This window comes from Perissodus microlepis, chromosome 20 (assembly GCF_051167445.1).
Source record: "Perissodus microlepis isolate ML-2025 ecotype Zambia chromosome 20, ASM5116744v1, whole genome shotgun sequence".
NCBI lineage: Eukaryota > Metazoa > Chordata > Actinopteri > Cichliformes > Cichlidae > Perissodus > Perissodus microlepis.
Genome location: NC_140480.1, coordinates 31408965 through 31424196, shown reverse-complemented (window position 1 = coordinate 31424196; position 15232 = coordinate 31408965). Strand labels below are relative to the sequence as shown.

Genomic DNA, 15232 nt, shown 5'->3' with positions numbered 1-15232 from the left:
GCCCTGCCCAGGAGCCAGGCCTGGAAGGGGGGGCCAAGGGAGAGGTCTTGGTGGCCAGGTTGGACCGGAAAAAAATGGGTGGATGACAAAAAAAAATCCCCCCAAATAAATAAATGAAATTGCAATTATTTTTTCTTTTTCTGTTGTAACCATCTCCAAGTAGGTTATGTTTTTGGTAGCTTTAACATGCATATGTGTCATTCTTTCTGTGTGTAAACACAATAACTCAAAAAGGTTTGTGTGAATTCTAATAAAACTTTGGTGGATGTTTGCACTCTCAGAGTGCTTCGTGGTTTTTGGGGGGAGAGGGTTTGTTTTCCCCTCTGGTTCTCAGATGTTCTCAGAGTTTGGAAAACCTGTTTGGAAAGAAGACATACCAATATACCAATGTTTATTATTGCTTTGCAACTTTACAGATCAGTTTGATGAGCTGTTATTTAATCCTGATATTTGTCACTACTCCTGCAGCACCCCCAGGTGGTGCCTTTGAATATAAGATGAGCTCTGATTTTGCACCAGAATGAGAAGAGAAGTTATTTTAAACCAAAATATTATAATGATCATAATGCTCAATCTGTAAAATCTTTATCTTTTAGTAAAGTGAAGAATAAAGAAGTGTTTAAAGATGTTGTCTGTTGTATCAATCTGTGTCTGTTGTGACACATAAATTCAGGCCTGAATGCTGGATTATTTGTGCTTTCATGTCTGTTTAAGTGTAAGGTACACTTGGTCTTCATCCCTGCTGGCTGGATCCAGGCTCTGGTATACTGACTCTTCAGGTGGCAACGTCAGAGGATTGTCATAGAGAACAATCTGGAAAAGACAGAATGATGAAAGTAACCCTGTTAAATCAGAAGCTCTTGAGGTTTGAGGTAAGCACAAGTGGCACATTTAGGTGGGGGAACTCCAGGCCACAAGGGCTGATGTCCTGCAGGTGTCCTACCTCCTCAACATGTCTTGAAGTTCTCCAGAGGCCTGGTAATGAACTAATAATTCGATTCAGGTGTGTTAACTCAGGGTGATATCTAACACCTGCAGGACACCGGCCCTTGAGGCCTGGAGTTGCCCATCCCTGATATATAGTGATAATAAGGACTACAATATCCAGAATGGCTCCAGGCATTCTGGGTAATGTAGTGCATAGAATGAGGCAGTAGGAATAGTGCCATCATTGTCGTTGTTCTGGCTGAGTATAAAACTTTTGGGCCAAGTCAGTGTACTATAAGCGCTGCTCTATGCTGTTTATAAAAGATGCAAAACAAGATTCCTCCCCTTGCCTTCATTGGTATTCGTCATGTTGACATCATAAACAATAGATTCTGTTCAAATTACCTCGCTCTTTTTATAATTCAGAATTTTCTGTTTGTTCAAACCTGAAAACGGTAAAACACAGAAAAGTATTAGACAAACATGAAATATTCTTAGATGTAAGGCTGGTTGGAGACTATACACTCTGTGCGCTCCACAAATGTCAGCAGTCAGTCACAGGGTTAAAAATCCACACATTAGAATCACTAATCAGCTTATCATAAAGGTGCCAAAGAGGTGAAACATAACTCACAAGAGTCCGTAGTCTTCTTTTTGCAGATGAGCTGCACAACAACAAACAGCACCAAAACCACCATGACTACAGCTATAACCACAGGCCAGAGAAAACCTGCAGAGAGAAAAGAGAAGACCAAAATAGGGGAGAATATAATCTTTGTATAAAAACTACTGTTCTTATATATGTATGTATGTATGTATTTATGTATAGAAAAACTACCCCTTCATGTTTCTGGATTGAGAGAAATAACTTGTGAAATATATTTCACTGCACCTGAATTTCCAAATGTTATTTCAGGCTGTTTAGTGATTGTTGTGGAAGTTGAAAAAGATTGCGGGCCCAATGTTGGCGTTGAAGCTGTTGATGCTGCAAACAGGGACACAATCAGAAACATTACTGATGTAAAGAAGTTATCAGTGAGCAATGAAAATATTATCCTTTTTTTTTTAGAGTAAGGTTGTGGAGCATGTTAATGATGACTAGTAAAAACTCACCTTCTGTCACCGTGAGCTGAAAGCTATCAAACAAATATGGATCCAAGTCTCTGTCCAAATAGCACCGGTACAGCCCTGAGTCAGATTTTTCCAGCTGTGTGATGCTGACATAAAAAACTGCATGACGTGTTGGAAACTCTTCTTCTTTGTATTTAATAAAGTATCTGCCGCTTTGAGCTACAAGGTCGGCTGTTTCAATGAGAATGTTTCCCCTTTCACATTGGTCCTTACATAAGAGCTTCCACTTTCCAAAGATATAAAATGAACATTTAACTGTGATGTTTCCTCCTTCCACTCCTGTATGCATGGCAATCTTTGCATTGTAAGGAACAGTATTTCCATCCTGCAGTGCTATGGAAAAGATTAGTAAATCATTACTATCACCCAAATAGATATTCGGGTCTGATGATAATTTGAAGATCAACAAATTGATTCAACAATAATTCTCTGTACAAATATCCACATTTCCTAACACCTGAAATACTATATTAACGTTTTATCAGCTGTAATTAATATTTAGAATCTCTCTATGTTCACCTAGGTTGATTTTCTTGCTTAATTTTATCCTTTAACCATTAACTAAATGCTGATGTTCTTTCAGTGGATACTGAAGCTGAAGAAGTAGTTACTTGTGAAAGTCTGCTTTGTTTTCACAAGTATTTAAGCCTCAGCTCCACCAAGAGACTCATTCTGCATTTATGAACTTTATAAAGTGCATTGGCAAAATTCAAGTGGCACTGTGGGAGTGTTGAGGGTGCCACAGCACCCCCTGTGTAAAGCTAAGATCACTGCATTCCCAGTCAAGTGCAAAAATAAATAAATAAATAAATGCACAATGTAATAATTTAATAAAATAAACAAAGGTGTTAAAACACTTAAAATATTATTTATCTAAGAAATACAAGAGTTGGACAGCTGTGATAAATAAATCAGTAAGGATTTTTCAAACATATGGTCTTATGGTTTTACACATAGCCTCTTCATCACCATTAACAAGAAATCATGCAAAATGAGCTGACAGATCATTTTGCATAATTTCCGGCTGGTTCAAATGGGCTGGTATCTGATAATTACCACAGCTGTGGTAACGAGCTTGCAGTTGCTGCTGTGTTTACCCATGTCAGTGGCCTCATCCAAGTGAGCATTATTGACAGACCACCATAATGCAAAAGTGACTCACGCACTGTTGTTTTATTAATGTCTTCACAGACATTTTGAACACATCAGTGTCCGTCATGAAGAAATTTATCACCAAGTCACATTATAAGTCACAATATCATAACTGTGCACCCAAATCAAGGTAAGTCTTTGGCTAATTATGAGCAGCACAAGACCCGTTTAACATTAAGCAGTAGTTCACCACCGCTGCGAAAGGGTGTTTGATTATGTTGTAATATGTTGATTATGTAACTCAACCTCACGACTATTCCTGAGGCTCTGAATGCAAGTTAACAAAAAAAAATTTGGTTTAGAAAATGCTAATATAGTTGGAAAGGGCTCTTTGGTTAACCAGAATAAATGTGTTCCTGATGTTATGATCTCCTATGAAAAAGAACCATGTATAGGAGAATATTTTTTATGTGATAAAACACATAGGAAGTAAAAAATGATTTCAGACTAACATTCATAGAAGGCACAACATTTATAAACTATTCTGAGAAATACATGAAATGCAAGAAAGAGACAAGTGCTGTCAGAGTGATGAAGGTAAATTCTACATAGTGACTAATGAATCTTAAAAATTAAATCAAATAACAAAAAACATTAGAAATAATACAGGTAAATGTACTTACTGAGGAAGATGAAGCAGATAACAATGTGACAGACTTTCATGTTGAGACTTTATCACTCAAATCCTCGAATTTCACTGTCATATCAGAAACTCCTTATTTATAAATGAAGAAGTTGTTCTGCTAAACAAACACTCAGCCCTACTCTCCACCCAAATTTTTGCATCATTTCTCTTAATACAGTCACAGCAGGACACTTGATTTAGCTAAGTCACGGTCAGATGACTTTGAAAGAAAGCTGTTATTGGTATTTTTTCTTATAAAGATATGAAATAAGAAAGTTTTTTTGTTTAGTTTTTTTTTAATTATAAGATTAACTGTATGCTCTTTCATGAACCCTCACTGACCTTTAAGGTGTTGTAATTACTTTAAGATTTCACAAGAGAAATTGCAGGAAAACAGCTGCTATGAGGAAGCAAGCTCAATGAGTATATCATTTTGAAATTTCTAAAAATGCAAGAACATAAACATGCTGGTGGCAGAACTGCATTTTTCTTTTTCAAAAAAAGAGGGGAAAAGGACATATTTTTCTCTTCCGGGCACTGATTGTTTTTTCATTTGTTTGTTTTGAAATAGAAATGAGAACCTAAATTTAAAAATGTGCATTCTGAAACTAGATGAAAAAGTAGCTGATATAAACGCATCTGAAGGGCTATTATTTTGAAATCCAAAATTCCATAAAGTAACGCTGAGTGTGTGCCCTGTCATCTGCTCTTCCACTGGTCTGTGGAAACAAAAACTTTCCTTGCAATAGATTCTGAATTCACACACAAACAAGATCATGGTAGCGATTTCCAAAATCAGACTGACGTGTGATATTGACTAAGTAACAATATGAGGGCGTATTCTGTTTTTCTACATATAAACTGGTCTGTGGAAACAGGAAGTTTCCTTATAACAGCCTTCTAGTTTCAGAGAAAAACTGCTCATATAAGACATTTCTGAGGGCTTTCACTTTGAAATTAAAATTCATGTTTCTTTTTTATAAACAAAATATGATATTGGCACAATAAAGGATTTTCTTTTTACCACACAAATACAAAATTAATTGGTATTTAAAATCATATATTATATATCACCTTCTGTAGTTGCAACACTGATCAGCATAGACGTAATGAAATCCAAATTCAACTGTAGACAGGATCATTTGTGTTATTGTGTCTGTGTGTGTTAAAACAGAATGATAATGATATTTAGTATGACACTGATGTTTACACTCTATGAAACAAAATAAGCATAAACAGACCGGTGGAAGTTTGGAAAGTTTCCTTAAACGTTTTTCCTCCACTTTCTCTTTGAGAAACCTGTCACGCTGTCACTTTTTTTAATGTGTAAATGACTTTGAGACTATGGGGTAAAAAGAAAAGTGTCTGAATAGTTTAATTTTATCAGAAGCATAATGACCATGCTGAGGCAAAAGCAGGATTGAAAACTGTAACAAACTCTAATCAATAAAGATGTGCCTACCCTCACCTATGGTCACAAGCTGTGGGTAGTGACCAAAAGATCAAGATCGCAGATACAAGCAGCAGAAATGAGCTTCCACCGAAGGGTGGCTAGCCTCTCCCTTATATAGATAGACAGGGTGAGACAGGGTGATAGGGTGAGGAGTTCAGCCATCCGGGAAGCCCCAGGGCAGACCCAGGACACCCTGGCTGGCCTGAGAAAGCCTTGGTGTTCCCCCAGACAAGCAGGGGAGGTGGAGGTCTGAGCTTCTCCGCTTAGACTGCTGCCCCTGCAACCCGGCCCCGGATAAGCAGAAGAAGATGGATGGATGGAAAGATGTACTAAAAAGCCTAAACAGACTACAATACTCACTGAGGAAGAACATAAATGGTTATGGCAATCAGACTGTAGGGTCAAAGCGTGGGTAAAAGCAGTGTGATAGTGTGGGTGGCATCTCCCTTGTCATCATTGAAGTCAATCTTAATGCAGAGAGATATCAAGATGAGATTCTCCAACAGTCTGGGACCAAACTCTATCCTTCAAGATGACAAGGCTTGCTCCCACAGAGCGAGGTTTATCAGAGACTACCTCTAAAATCTGGAAATGGAGAGGATGGGATGGCCTGTCTGCAGTCCTGACCTCAACCCTGTTGAACACTAGGATCAGCTGGGCATGATGTTCGTGACCAACACACTTGCAAGGATACACACATTGAATGAACAAGTAGTGGGTGTAGCTGCACACAGATTACAAATAGCAGACGCATCACGTATCAGTGTCCAACTGAGCAGCTGCAGCTTCTTTTCCAGCAACCCACACTGGAAGCACAAAAGAAGCAGAGAAGTGTCTTCTGTCCATTAGGATTAAATTCAGAATGAACTGCCTCCATGTTCTGTTCTTCTGCTTCTCTGCAGGTGAGGACTTTCTTGACTCATTACTTCCTCATTTTAAAATGCACTAAACGTACAAATAATTGTTTTCTATATTTATCTATATTGTTTTGGGTTTCAGACATTTTTAAGACATGTACCACAGCTATTTAAATGCAAAGTATATCCTTTATAATATTACTGACTGCATCTCATTTTCACTGTATTTTATTTCGTTTTTAAAGCTCAGTATCCAGAGAAAAGCACAGAGCTGCCTGAGGTGTCAACACCTGAAGACACAAGCGATCCAATTTCAGGTAAAACACACCTAACAAAGTAAGTCTCCCACTTCTATGGGAGTTTCCCTGTGTGAGATTCAGGGAGTGTAAGTGTGAACATGTTAAGGCAACACTGAGTCAGTTCAGTTCGACTTTCTATGACTATTTCATACAGTTTCATCTCCTTTGTTTAATAAAACAAAATTAAGAAAAAACTAAAGTGACTGTGGAAAATTACAGTATGTAATTTTCACTGTCCACAGCTTCAACCACGTTCCCTACAACCACCAAACTCTATGAACGGGAGCTGACTGAGAAATCAACTACAGGTAATAATCCACCTTCTTGACTTGTCATTTCACTCATTAATTCACAATCAAACAGCAAGTAATTTTAATAATTCCTTTGTTGTTGCACCAGGAGGGCAACAATTCAATTCAGGGTTATTCGGGGCTGTGTTGCCTTCTCTCTACTACTCTCTACTACTTTAATTAATATTAGCTACTAAGCTATAATAAGCTGCTATGGTACAGTTAGCTACTCTGTCAGTAGTTTAAGCTAATACTATGTGATTTAAGTTCATAAGTACAAGAGACAAAGCCCTAAATATAACTTGGGGGAGGGTTTTAATTACCTTGCAGTCCTACAGCAGTAGCAGAAATGTGGATTTGATTCCAAATATGAGTGTTATAATCGACGGTGTTATGCAAGCATAGATCTATGAGGCAAGGCAAAAAGGAGGCAAAAAGTGACCAAAGTTAGCAGGTGGTGCTCCACTTCTTCTTTATCTTTAGCCAGGGATAAAAGAGAAAGTGCAGACTCCCAGTAGCCAGCAGTCTGCCACCTACTGTCAGACGTGCTTTCTAACAGTGCTTTGTGTTGAAGGGGACAATTTAAAGTGATGAATGCTCACTATGTTTTTACTGTCCAGTTACATGAATTTTAGTGTAATATTACTCAGCTGTATCACTGTTGCTACCATGATGTTACTTGGATATTAACTGGTTATTACCTCGGTAATTCCATGGTAACTACTTAGAAATGACCACATTATTACATTCTTGTTGGGTCTTGTTACCCTATTATTACCACTTCATTACCGAGCTGTAATAGAAAGTACTACCAAAATCTCTTGCTTTCCCTTTAAACAGAGGTCATTAGTCAAACCAGTTAAACTAAAAATAATTAAATACATTGACTCAAGTCAGATAGTTGCTGTTTTAGTCATTTAGTAAGTCATTTTTTGTTTTGCACATCCCTGAAATTGTTTTTAATTTGTAAGACATTTTACCACAGAGGTTTAAATGTGAATGATCACCTTCATAATATTACTGGCTGCATCTCATTTTCACTGTTTTTCACAGCTCAGTATCCAGGGAAAAACACAGAGCTGCCTGAGGTGTCAACACCTGAGGACACAGGAGATCCAGTTTCAGGTAAAAAAAAAAAAAAAAAAAAAAAAAAAACACCTTACAGACCTCACATTTAAAGTAACTCTCCCACTTCTATGGGAGTTTCCCTGTGTGAGATTCAGGGATTTTAAGTATGAATATGTTAAGGCAACATTGAGTCAGTTCAGTTCCACTTTCTATGACTGTTTCACACAGTTTCATCTCCTGTGTTTAACAAAACAAAGTTAGGAAAAAAAACTTAATTGACTGGAAAATTACAGTATGTCATTTTCACTGTTCACAGTTTCAGCCACGTTCCCTACAACCACCAAACTGTATGAACGGGAGCTGACTGAGAAATCAAATTCAGGTTAAAATCCACCTTCTTGGTTTGTCATTTCACTCATCAATTAAAAACAGCAACAACTTAAAGAGCTCTCATTTAGAGTAGGTTTGTGTTTTTACATTTTCACTGGCATTTCATCCTCTCTGTGCAAGTCTCAGTGTGTTTAAATCCGATAATGTTAGGGCAACACCGAGTCACCTCAGTTCTACTTTGGCCATGAAAAAAATGTAATACACATTTGATGAGTCAGTAGTCGCTGCTATATGATTGGCTATTTCATGCTGTGTCCTTTCGTGATAAACAAAATAAATTCAAAATTATTAACAAACAAAAGTGGATAAGGAGAATTACCATATCTCATTTTCACTGTTTACAGCTTCAGCCTTGTTTCCTACAACCACCAAGCTGTCTGAACAGGAGCCGACTGAGTTCAAGTTCAAAATCAAGTTCAAATTTTATTCGCCACATGCAGGTTGCCCTGCAGTGGAATGGACAATGTTTACAGTGACGCAATCTGTTTACCACAAACTCAATTTACCAACTCAAATCATCTCCAGGTTATTCTCCTGCTTGTCTTTTTAGTAGACCACATATTGTAGTTGTGGCTACAATATGTAATAATACATATGATATATGCACTACATATTGTTGTATGTAGTACATAAATCAGTTGACACCAAATACTGTACTCAGACCACTTAACCACCTGCAGTATTTAAGTGTTCATGTCATAGGATGATCTTTTCAACTTTTTAGCGTCCATCAGCAGAGTCTGAACAAAACAAAAACGATCAGTAGCAACTTGGATACTTTAATTGGATTGCGAGAGAAAGCATTGCATTATGCTTAAACAGCACAGCTGCTTTGAAACTCTCTACAGTATTTAATGAAAATTATTACCACAAGGGGGCAGTGTTTTCATCAGGTTTTAGTCAGGCAGCCGCAGTGGATTCAGTTCTGTTCTTCTGTACTGTTATTTTCATGAATGACTTTCCAATGATTCTAGTGTTTCTGTGCTCTTCTAGCTACCAAAATAAGTACAACTGCGAAATTATTTCTGATCGAAAGTTGAGCTAAAAGTAGCTTTAGGGATTGTAGAACAGCTCATGTTGGGCAGATTTTATGTGGTATTAGTTTACTTTTTTAAAATAAATAAATAAATAAATCATCCAAAACCTACATTAAATGAATAAAATGAAGAGATAAGGTGCTATGTGGAATGACAGAGCTTGGTCACTGTCTTAAATAGACACTACCTGTATGAAGAAAAGTGTATTTATCATGTTTATTCAACACCAAATCTTGCAGGTATTCGTTAAAATGCAAACCACACCTGATCAACTTCCTAATTTCTTGCTTTGTCTCTTATAGTTTACACACTCTTTGTCATATTTACTGTGGTTTGTGCTACGATGGTTGTCATTGTGGTGCTGGTGGTTTTACTACTGCTGTTTTATAAATGGAAGTCAAAGGTGGAAACTGCTGGTGAGTTTTAGTTTATTTAAATATACACACTGGGGATGGGAATTGATGAGATAAGTTCTCATTGGCTCATTGTCACCTTGATCTCTAATCAGCATACCAAAGACATTACATTCATGCAAATGAATTACATGCTACTTAGTCAAATGTTTGTGAATGTTGGAGGTATTGGCCGTCTTTGTTGTGATTGGTGTTGAATTCATTGCTCAAAAAAAGTAAAAGTAAAAAAAGTTATTACACATATTGCACACAACACTTTTCTTAAAAGTAATGGAGTACTTTATATAATTACACCCAGGAGAAAGACATTCATTATACTACTTGTTACATTACTTTCATGTCAACAATACAACCCTACAGGCTACAGCCCTGCACACCAACACACACCAGCACAAAGAGACTTTAAAGCGATCGTCACAGTGATTCTACTGCAGAAACATAAACAGGTAGAAACGGAGGCAGCAGCATAACTGCTCATCAGTTTGTTACCTGTTAAAGGTGGCTTCTTGACTAGCTTATTGTTAGCATACTGTCTGTGCAGGTGCTTGCTAAGAGCCGAAGTTGCGTTAACAGTATAATGCAGTTGTTTCTGTCTTGGAGCATTGTCCGCTTTACCATTTGTGCAACAAAAATAAACGTAATGTCCATAGTAGGGTTGCCAACTGTCCGGCTTAGTCCCTTATAAAATGTCCCGCATATTGACCGGTACCTGCAATGTCCCTTTCTGACCAACAGATGGCACTGTGATAAATACCAAATCTGATTTGATCGTGATTATATCAGATAAGCACTTGTGTCCAGTCAGTGATGGCCCATCACGCACACCAGATGTAAGGTGTTATACGTGATTCGTAAAAATATGGCGAGGTTTGGTCTGCGTAGCATAATAACATGGGTCATTAAAGCCTCTATTTACAGTATTTAAATTTTTTTGTCTTTCTTGCTTATTTTTCAAAGGAAATGCCCATGTGATTTCTGTCAATTCAGGGTTATTCGGGAGAAATTACTGTATTTACTGTATTTTTCTTTATTGTTTTTAGATGAGGTATCAATTACACTGAATACCAACATTTTACTGCATTTATACTGTAAGAATATGAACAGTGCATATTTACACTTTGCCCAGTTGGCTGTGCATTGTGCTTCTGGCACACCAGATTGTTCTTTGATAGAAGGCTGAAAGTTGGCAACCCTAGTCCACATCCATGCTGTAAATGCGCCCACAAACTGAAATCAGCTGATCGTTGCGAGTGTCCATAACCGATAAGTGGGATCTTTAGGCAGGCAGTCTAACAATTCCAAGGAATTGAACTACAGGAAACTCGTTCTGTACAAGGACTGGTTCTCAATTCCCATCCCTAATACACACTCGGACTATAATGGCATCCAGTGCTAAATAAGATAAGATACACTTTATATATCTCAGATTTGGGAAATTCTTTCATTCTTGACCATTTCTGAAGTTAAAAAATCTTAACTGAGGCCTGTCTTAAAGTATTGCTTGGTTATCCTGTACTCTTTTCAACAGGTTTGAACACGAGGCAAATCACCACAGACATAAAGGTGAATATAAATCTTTGTGCCCCATTAACCACTAAACTACAACAACAACAATAACAACAACAACAATAATAATAGTGTCCTGATTGGGGGCTGTTACAAACTACTGTACTCCTGCCCCGAGCATGGATAACTAGCTGTGTCAGAAAGCATATCCCATATAGAATCTATGTAAAATCAAACATGTGGATCCACCCACTGTGGCAAACCCTGTGCACTGCAAAATCTCCAGTTTTAAATTGACACTAGAAAGTGTCTATATGTGTCCATATTGACACTAGCATTTTTTGTTATTTTCCGATGTTAGAAAATCAACACTGCTCAGTGTTAGTTCATTGTCTTTAAAACTGACTAGGTTACTCTCAAAAATATAAAACTGTCAAACGTGTTCATTTAACACTCAAAAGAGTGGACACATATCAACATTTTCTAGTGTCAATTTAACACTGGAGATTTTGCAGTGTGGAAACAGGAATGGCTGAAAGTCCCTTTATACACTAGTCACATTCGCTGTCTGTTAATCTATCGTTAGGGTAGCAGTTAGCAGCTATCAGTAATAATAAACCATAAAGCTAATCTTTATATTAAAAAAAAATACTTTTTTTGTATAATTACTCTTAATATAAATATAAATGATTAATTTATATATTTATAGAACTTTTTAAACATGCCAAACATTGAAAGGCAGCTCTCTTTGGGGAAATAGCCCAGCACCACGAGCCCCCCCTAATTAAAAGTTGTGCCATATTCACAGTCAAGCAGCAGGAACATCTTATTGCCACTGTGCTAAAACAGTCCTACTGAATAGGAAAAAGTTATTGATTTGTTTCTTTATGTGTTAAAAAAAATATATAATTCTAGTTCGACAACTAAAGAGTCACTTTCTAAAACAGTATACAAGCAGATTTATTACTAGACCTGTTATTCTGTGCAGTGGGTTCAACAATTAAGCATCAGTTGTCTTTATCATCGTTAATCATGGCTCTACTTTACTGTATGCTTAATAATTGCTCGAATAATTTTCTGCATTTCTTTCAACAGCTTTTCACCTACGAAAATCAAGCCTCGGTCTTCAGACGTGAAGACACCTACCAAAGTCTCAATCCAGTCAGCAGGGATCATAACCAACTCTATTCTACACTTGTGCCCAATTAGGATGTGCAGTTGTTGAATTTTTTAAAGTGTGCACAGTGTAATTGTTTTTTTTGGAGTTAATCTTGGAAGAATTAAGCTTTATGGAGCCTGATGAAGCACAACAACCTCTATTCTTTTTGGTGCTGTTTGTTTTGGCTGCATGGAGGCCTACCTAACTCATTTTTGACCGTGCAAATAACTCCATGGTGTTTCCTTTTGTGGACAGTAAATGTGGCAAATGGTAGATGAAATTCAGAAGTTAGAAGAGTGAAATTATCTTTGGCAGCAGCACTATTTGACAAAACCCTCACCTGGATACAAAGAATTTACATTTGAGGTAAAATTTTAAATACCCACAGAAAGCAGAAAATATCAGATAATTGTCAGATATGATGCAAATAACAAGAAACTGCATGCAGTCATGACGCAGTCTGACCCAAGACAGTACAAATTTCCTCCGAGTAATTCTTCCTCCCTGTGTTTATTTCAGGAGTTAGAGCTCGATATAAGGGTTGAGATGTTTTTTCACATTTTTACACCGGTAATTTTCTGTTCAATAAACGAATGTTTTGATCTCATATGGCTGGAATTTGCTCACTTGGGAAAAAATATAAACTGATTAAAAATAAAAACCACATCCTAAAATTGTTGCACTTTAAATGTTTTTATTTGAACACATTCTTCAATCTAAATGAAGCAGCCATCTGATGCTAATAAGAAAAAGAATACAGCAATAAATGTGAAATATGCTGTCACAGCTTCATAAGTTAAATTACACACAAATAAAAAACAATTTTATGGGCAAAATGTGATTATTATTCTTACTACTCATCTGAATCACCTAATTAATCTAGTTACTAATTGATCTAGTTACTTGTCCTCTGAAAAGTGCCAGGCCAAAATGTATAGAAGTAGTACAAAATAAGCTACAGCCAGATTTCCAACCACTTGATTGGTCTGTTTTTAATAAATCAGCATGGACTAACAATGTCATATGTGAAAAATAATCAGATAAACTGAATGTCCAATGCATCTCACCTGTTAACCAGTACCACTGCAAAGAGATCAAAAGGCCTCATTTATTAAGTTTGTGTATGAAAAATGTTTGCACCTGAATTTGTTTGTACTTTATGAACAAATAGGCCAGTAGCATATTTACTGAAAACAAGTAAGAAAAATTCTGTATCTGATACAACTAGACAAATGTTTACAGAAGTTTTTTTCCTTTAAGACACTTTGCCAACAGAAATTCTGTATTTTAACTAGCATCATTAAAAGAAGATAATCCCTGTTAGCTAAAATCACAGGTTTCAAACTCCTCTGTCTCTGGTTTAAACAGTTCTCTCTACGAGGCTCCTTAAGGGGTCAAAGGAACTAGAGATCCTTCATATGGTCTTCCCACCAACCAACTGTTCCAAACATCTGTTTACAAGAGATAGCCAATTAGGAAAAAAAAATAGCTTAAAAGAGGTTAGCTTTAATGCTACAGAAGCTGATTTCAAAAAGAAGATTAACTACAGGGCTGCACCAAGAACCAGTATAAGATAAAGGAGGATTACCTTGCTAACTGAGGTTAGCGAAACGAGATTAGCATAGCAGATTCAGGTGGGGGATTCAAAACATTATTTGATTAAAAAAATGTCATTGTCATTAAATTCATTTTCAATGTGAGATCTTTATATTTAGAATTTTAACACTTTCTTTAACAGTATATTACTTGAGCTAATTCATACTCTTTGAACCCTCAAATATACAATATAATCAAAATTGTTCCATTTTTTCCTGCTAGATACATGTTAAGAAATTTCTGTTTAATTCTATTCTTTTTTTGATAATCACTTCCACTTTCATTTATATCAATTTAAGAAATCAGCATTACCGCAGGCTTTCGGACCCCTGAGGAGAAAGGGACTCTTGAGATGCAGATGTCTCTAAATATCACAACCTGTTATGTACGGAAATAGACACAATATATTATCTAGACTCAATGTGACTCCACAAAATACTGATCAATTCTGATCATTTTTATTTTTTACAGAAAATCTAATCGGTCTTTCTCACATCTGTCTCCACCACAATAAGGAAGTGACTACTTCCTTATTGTGGCACCTGGCATCTATTTGTATTATGTTTAAATTATGCTGCATACCTTCTATGAGTAACAGCCAGTCGAATTCAACTGAAATTTGTCAGATGTCCTAAAAAATAGAAATTGTATGTTTGGAGGTTAAACTGAGACATGTGTTCATGCAAAAAGAGAAATTTCAGGGTGGCACATTTTTCTCAGTTTAGAATCTAAAGTGAAACTTGAAATAAGTTTTTTTCTTTTTCTTTGTCATATATAATCCCTGTAAATACAATTCAGAGGGACCAGGGGCTTTAGAGACTCATAAGACTATATCATTGCATTGACTAAACAAGTCAAATTTATATAGCTCAGTTTAAACCACCAATATACAAATAATTTCAAAATTATTTAATAAACAGACTTCAGTTTGAATTAAGTTCTGGAGGTGGAAGTTTAAAATAGACTTTGGTAAAAGAACGTTAAATCCTAAAAACAAGTGTGCAAAAATACTGAGGATGCAAGAGTGAGTGGGTGCAGGAAAATATGTTGTAATGAAAACTTTTAAGAAAAAGGAACTAGAAAAAGAATGTATGTGTCACACAGGCAGAAACAGTAAGTGTTTTTTCCATTATACTTAAAAGAAATGTCCAATCTGTCTCATGTGCTGAATGCTGGGTGGGGACTTATAACCTTAATTTATCTTAAATGCTTTTCTTTGTGTAACATTTGTTCTTTAGTTGTGCTCGTATGGAAAGTTCTGACTACTCTAATTATTATCACCATAGTCTTCCTGAACATGCTCTTCATATAAATCCTTAATTTATAAAA

At 36.5% G+C, this 15232-nt stretch overlaps 1 protein-coding gene across 1 annotated transcript; it reads right to left on the bottom strand.

Moving 5' to 3' along the window:
- Window positions 1-404: 404 nt before the first annotated feature.
- On the bottom strand, window positions 405-3914 carry LOC146364927 (uncharacterized). Its single transcript, XM_084916406.1, has 6 exons — window positions 3834-3914; window positions 2041-2391; window positions 1820-1912; window positions 1562-1657; window positions 1333-1373; window positions 405-813 (listed from the first exon to the last, which is right to left on the bottom strand). Exons 1-6 carry the CDS (start codon window positions 3871-3873, stop codon window positions 700-702), a joined length of 735 nt encoding a protein of 244 aa, XP_084772532.1. The 5' UTR covers window positions 3874-3914; the 3' UTR covers window positions 405-699.
- Between the last annotated feature and the right edge of the window lie 11318 nt (window positions 3915-15232).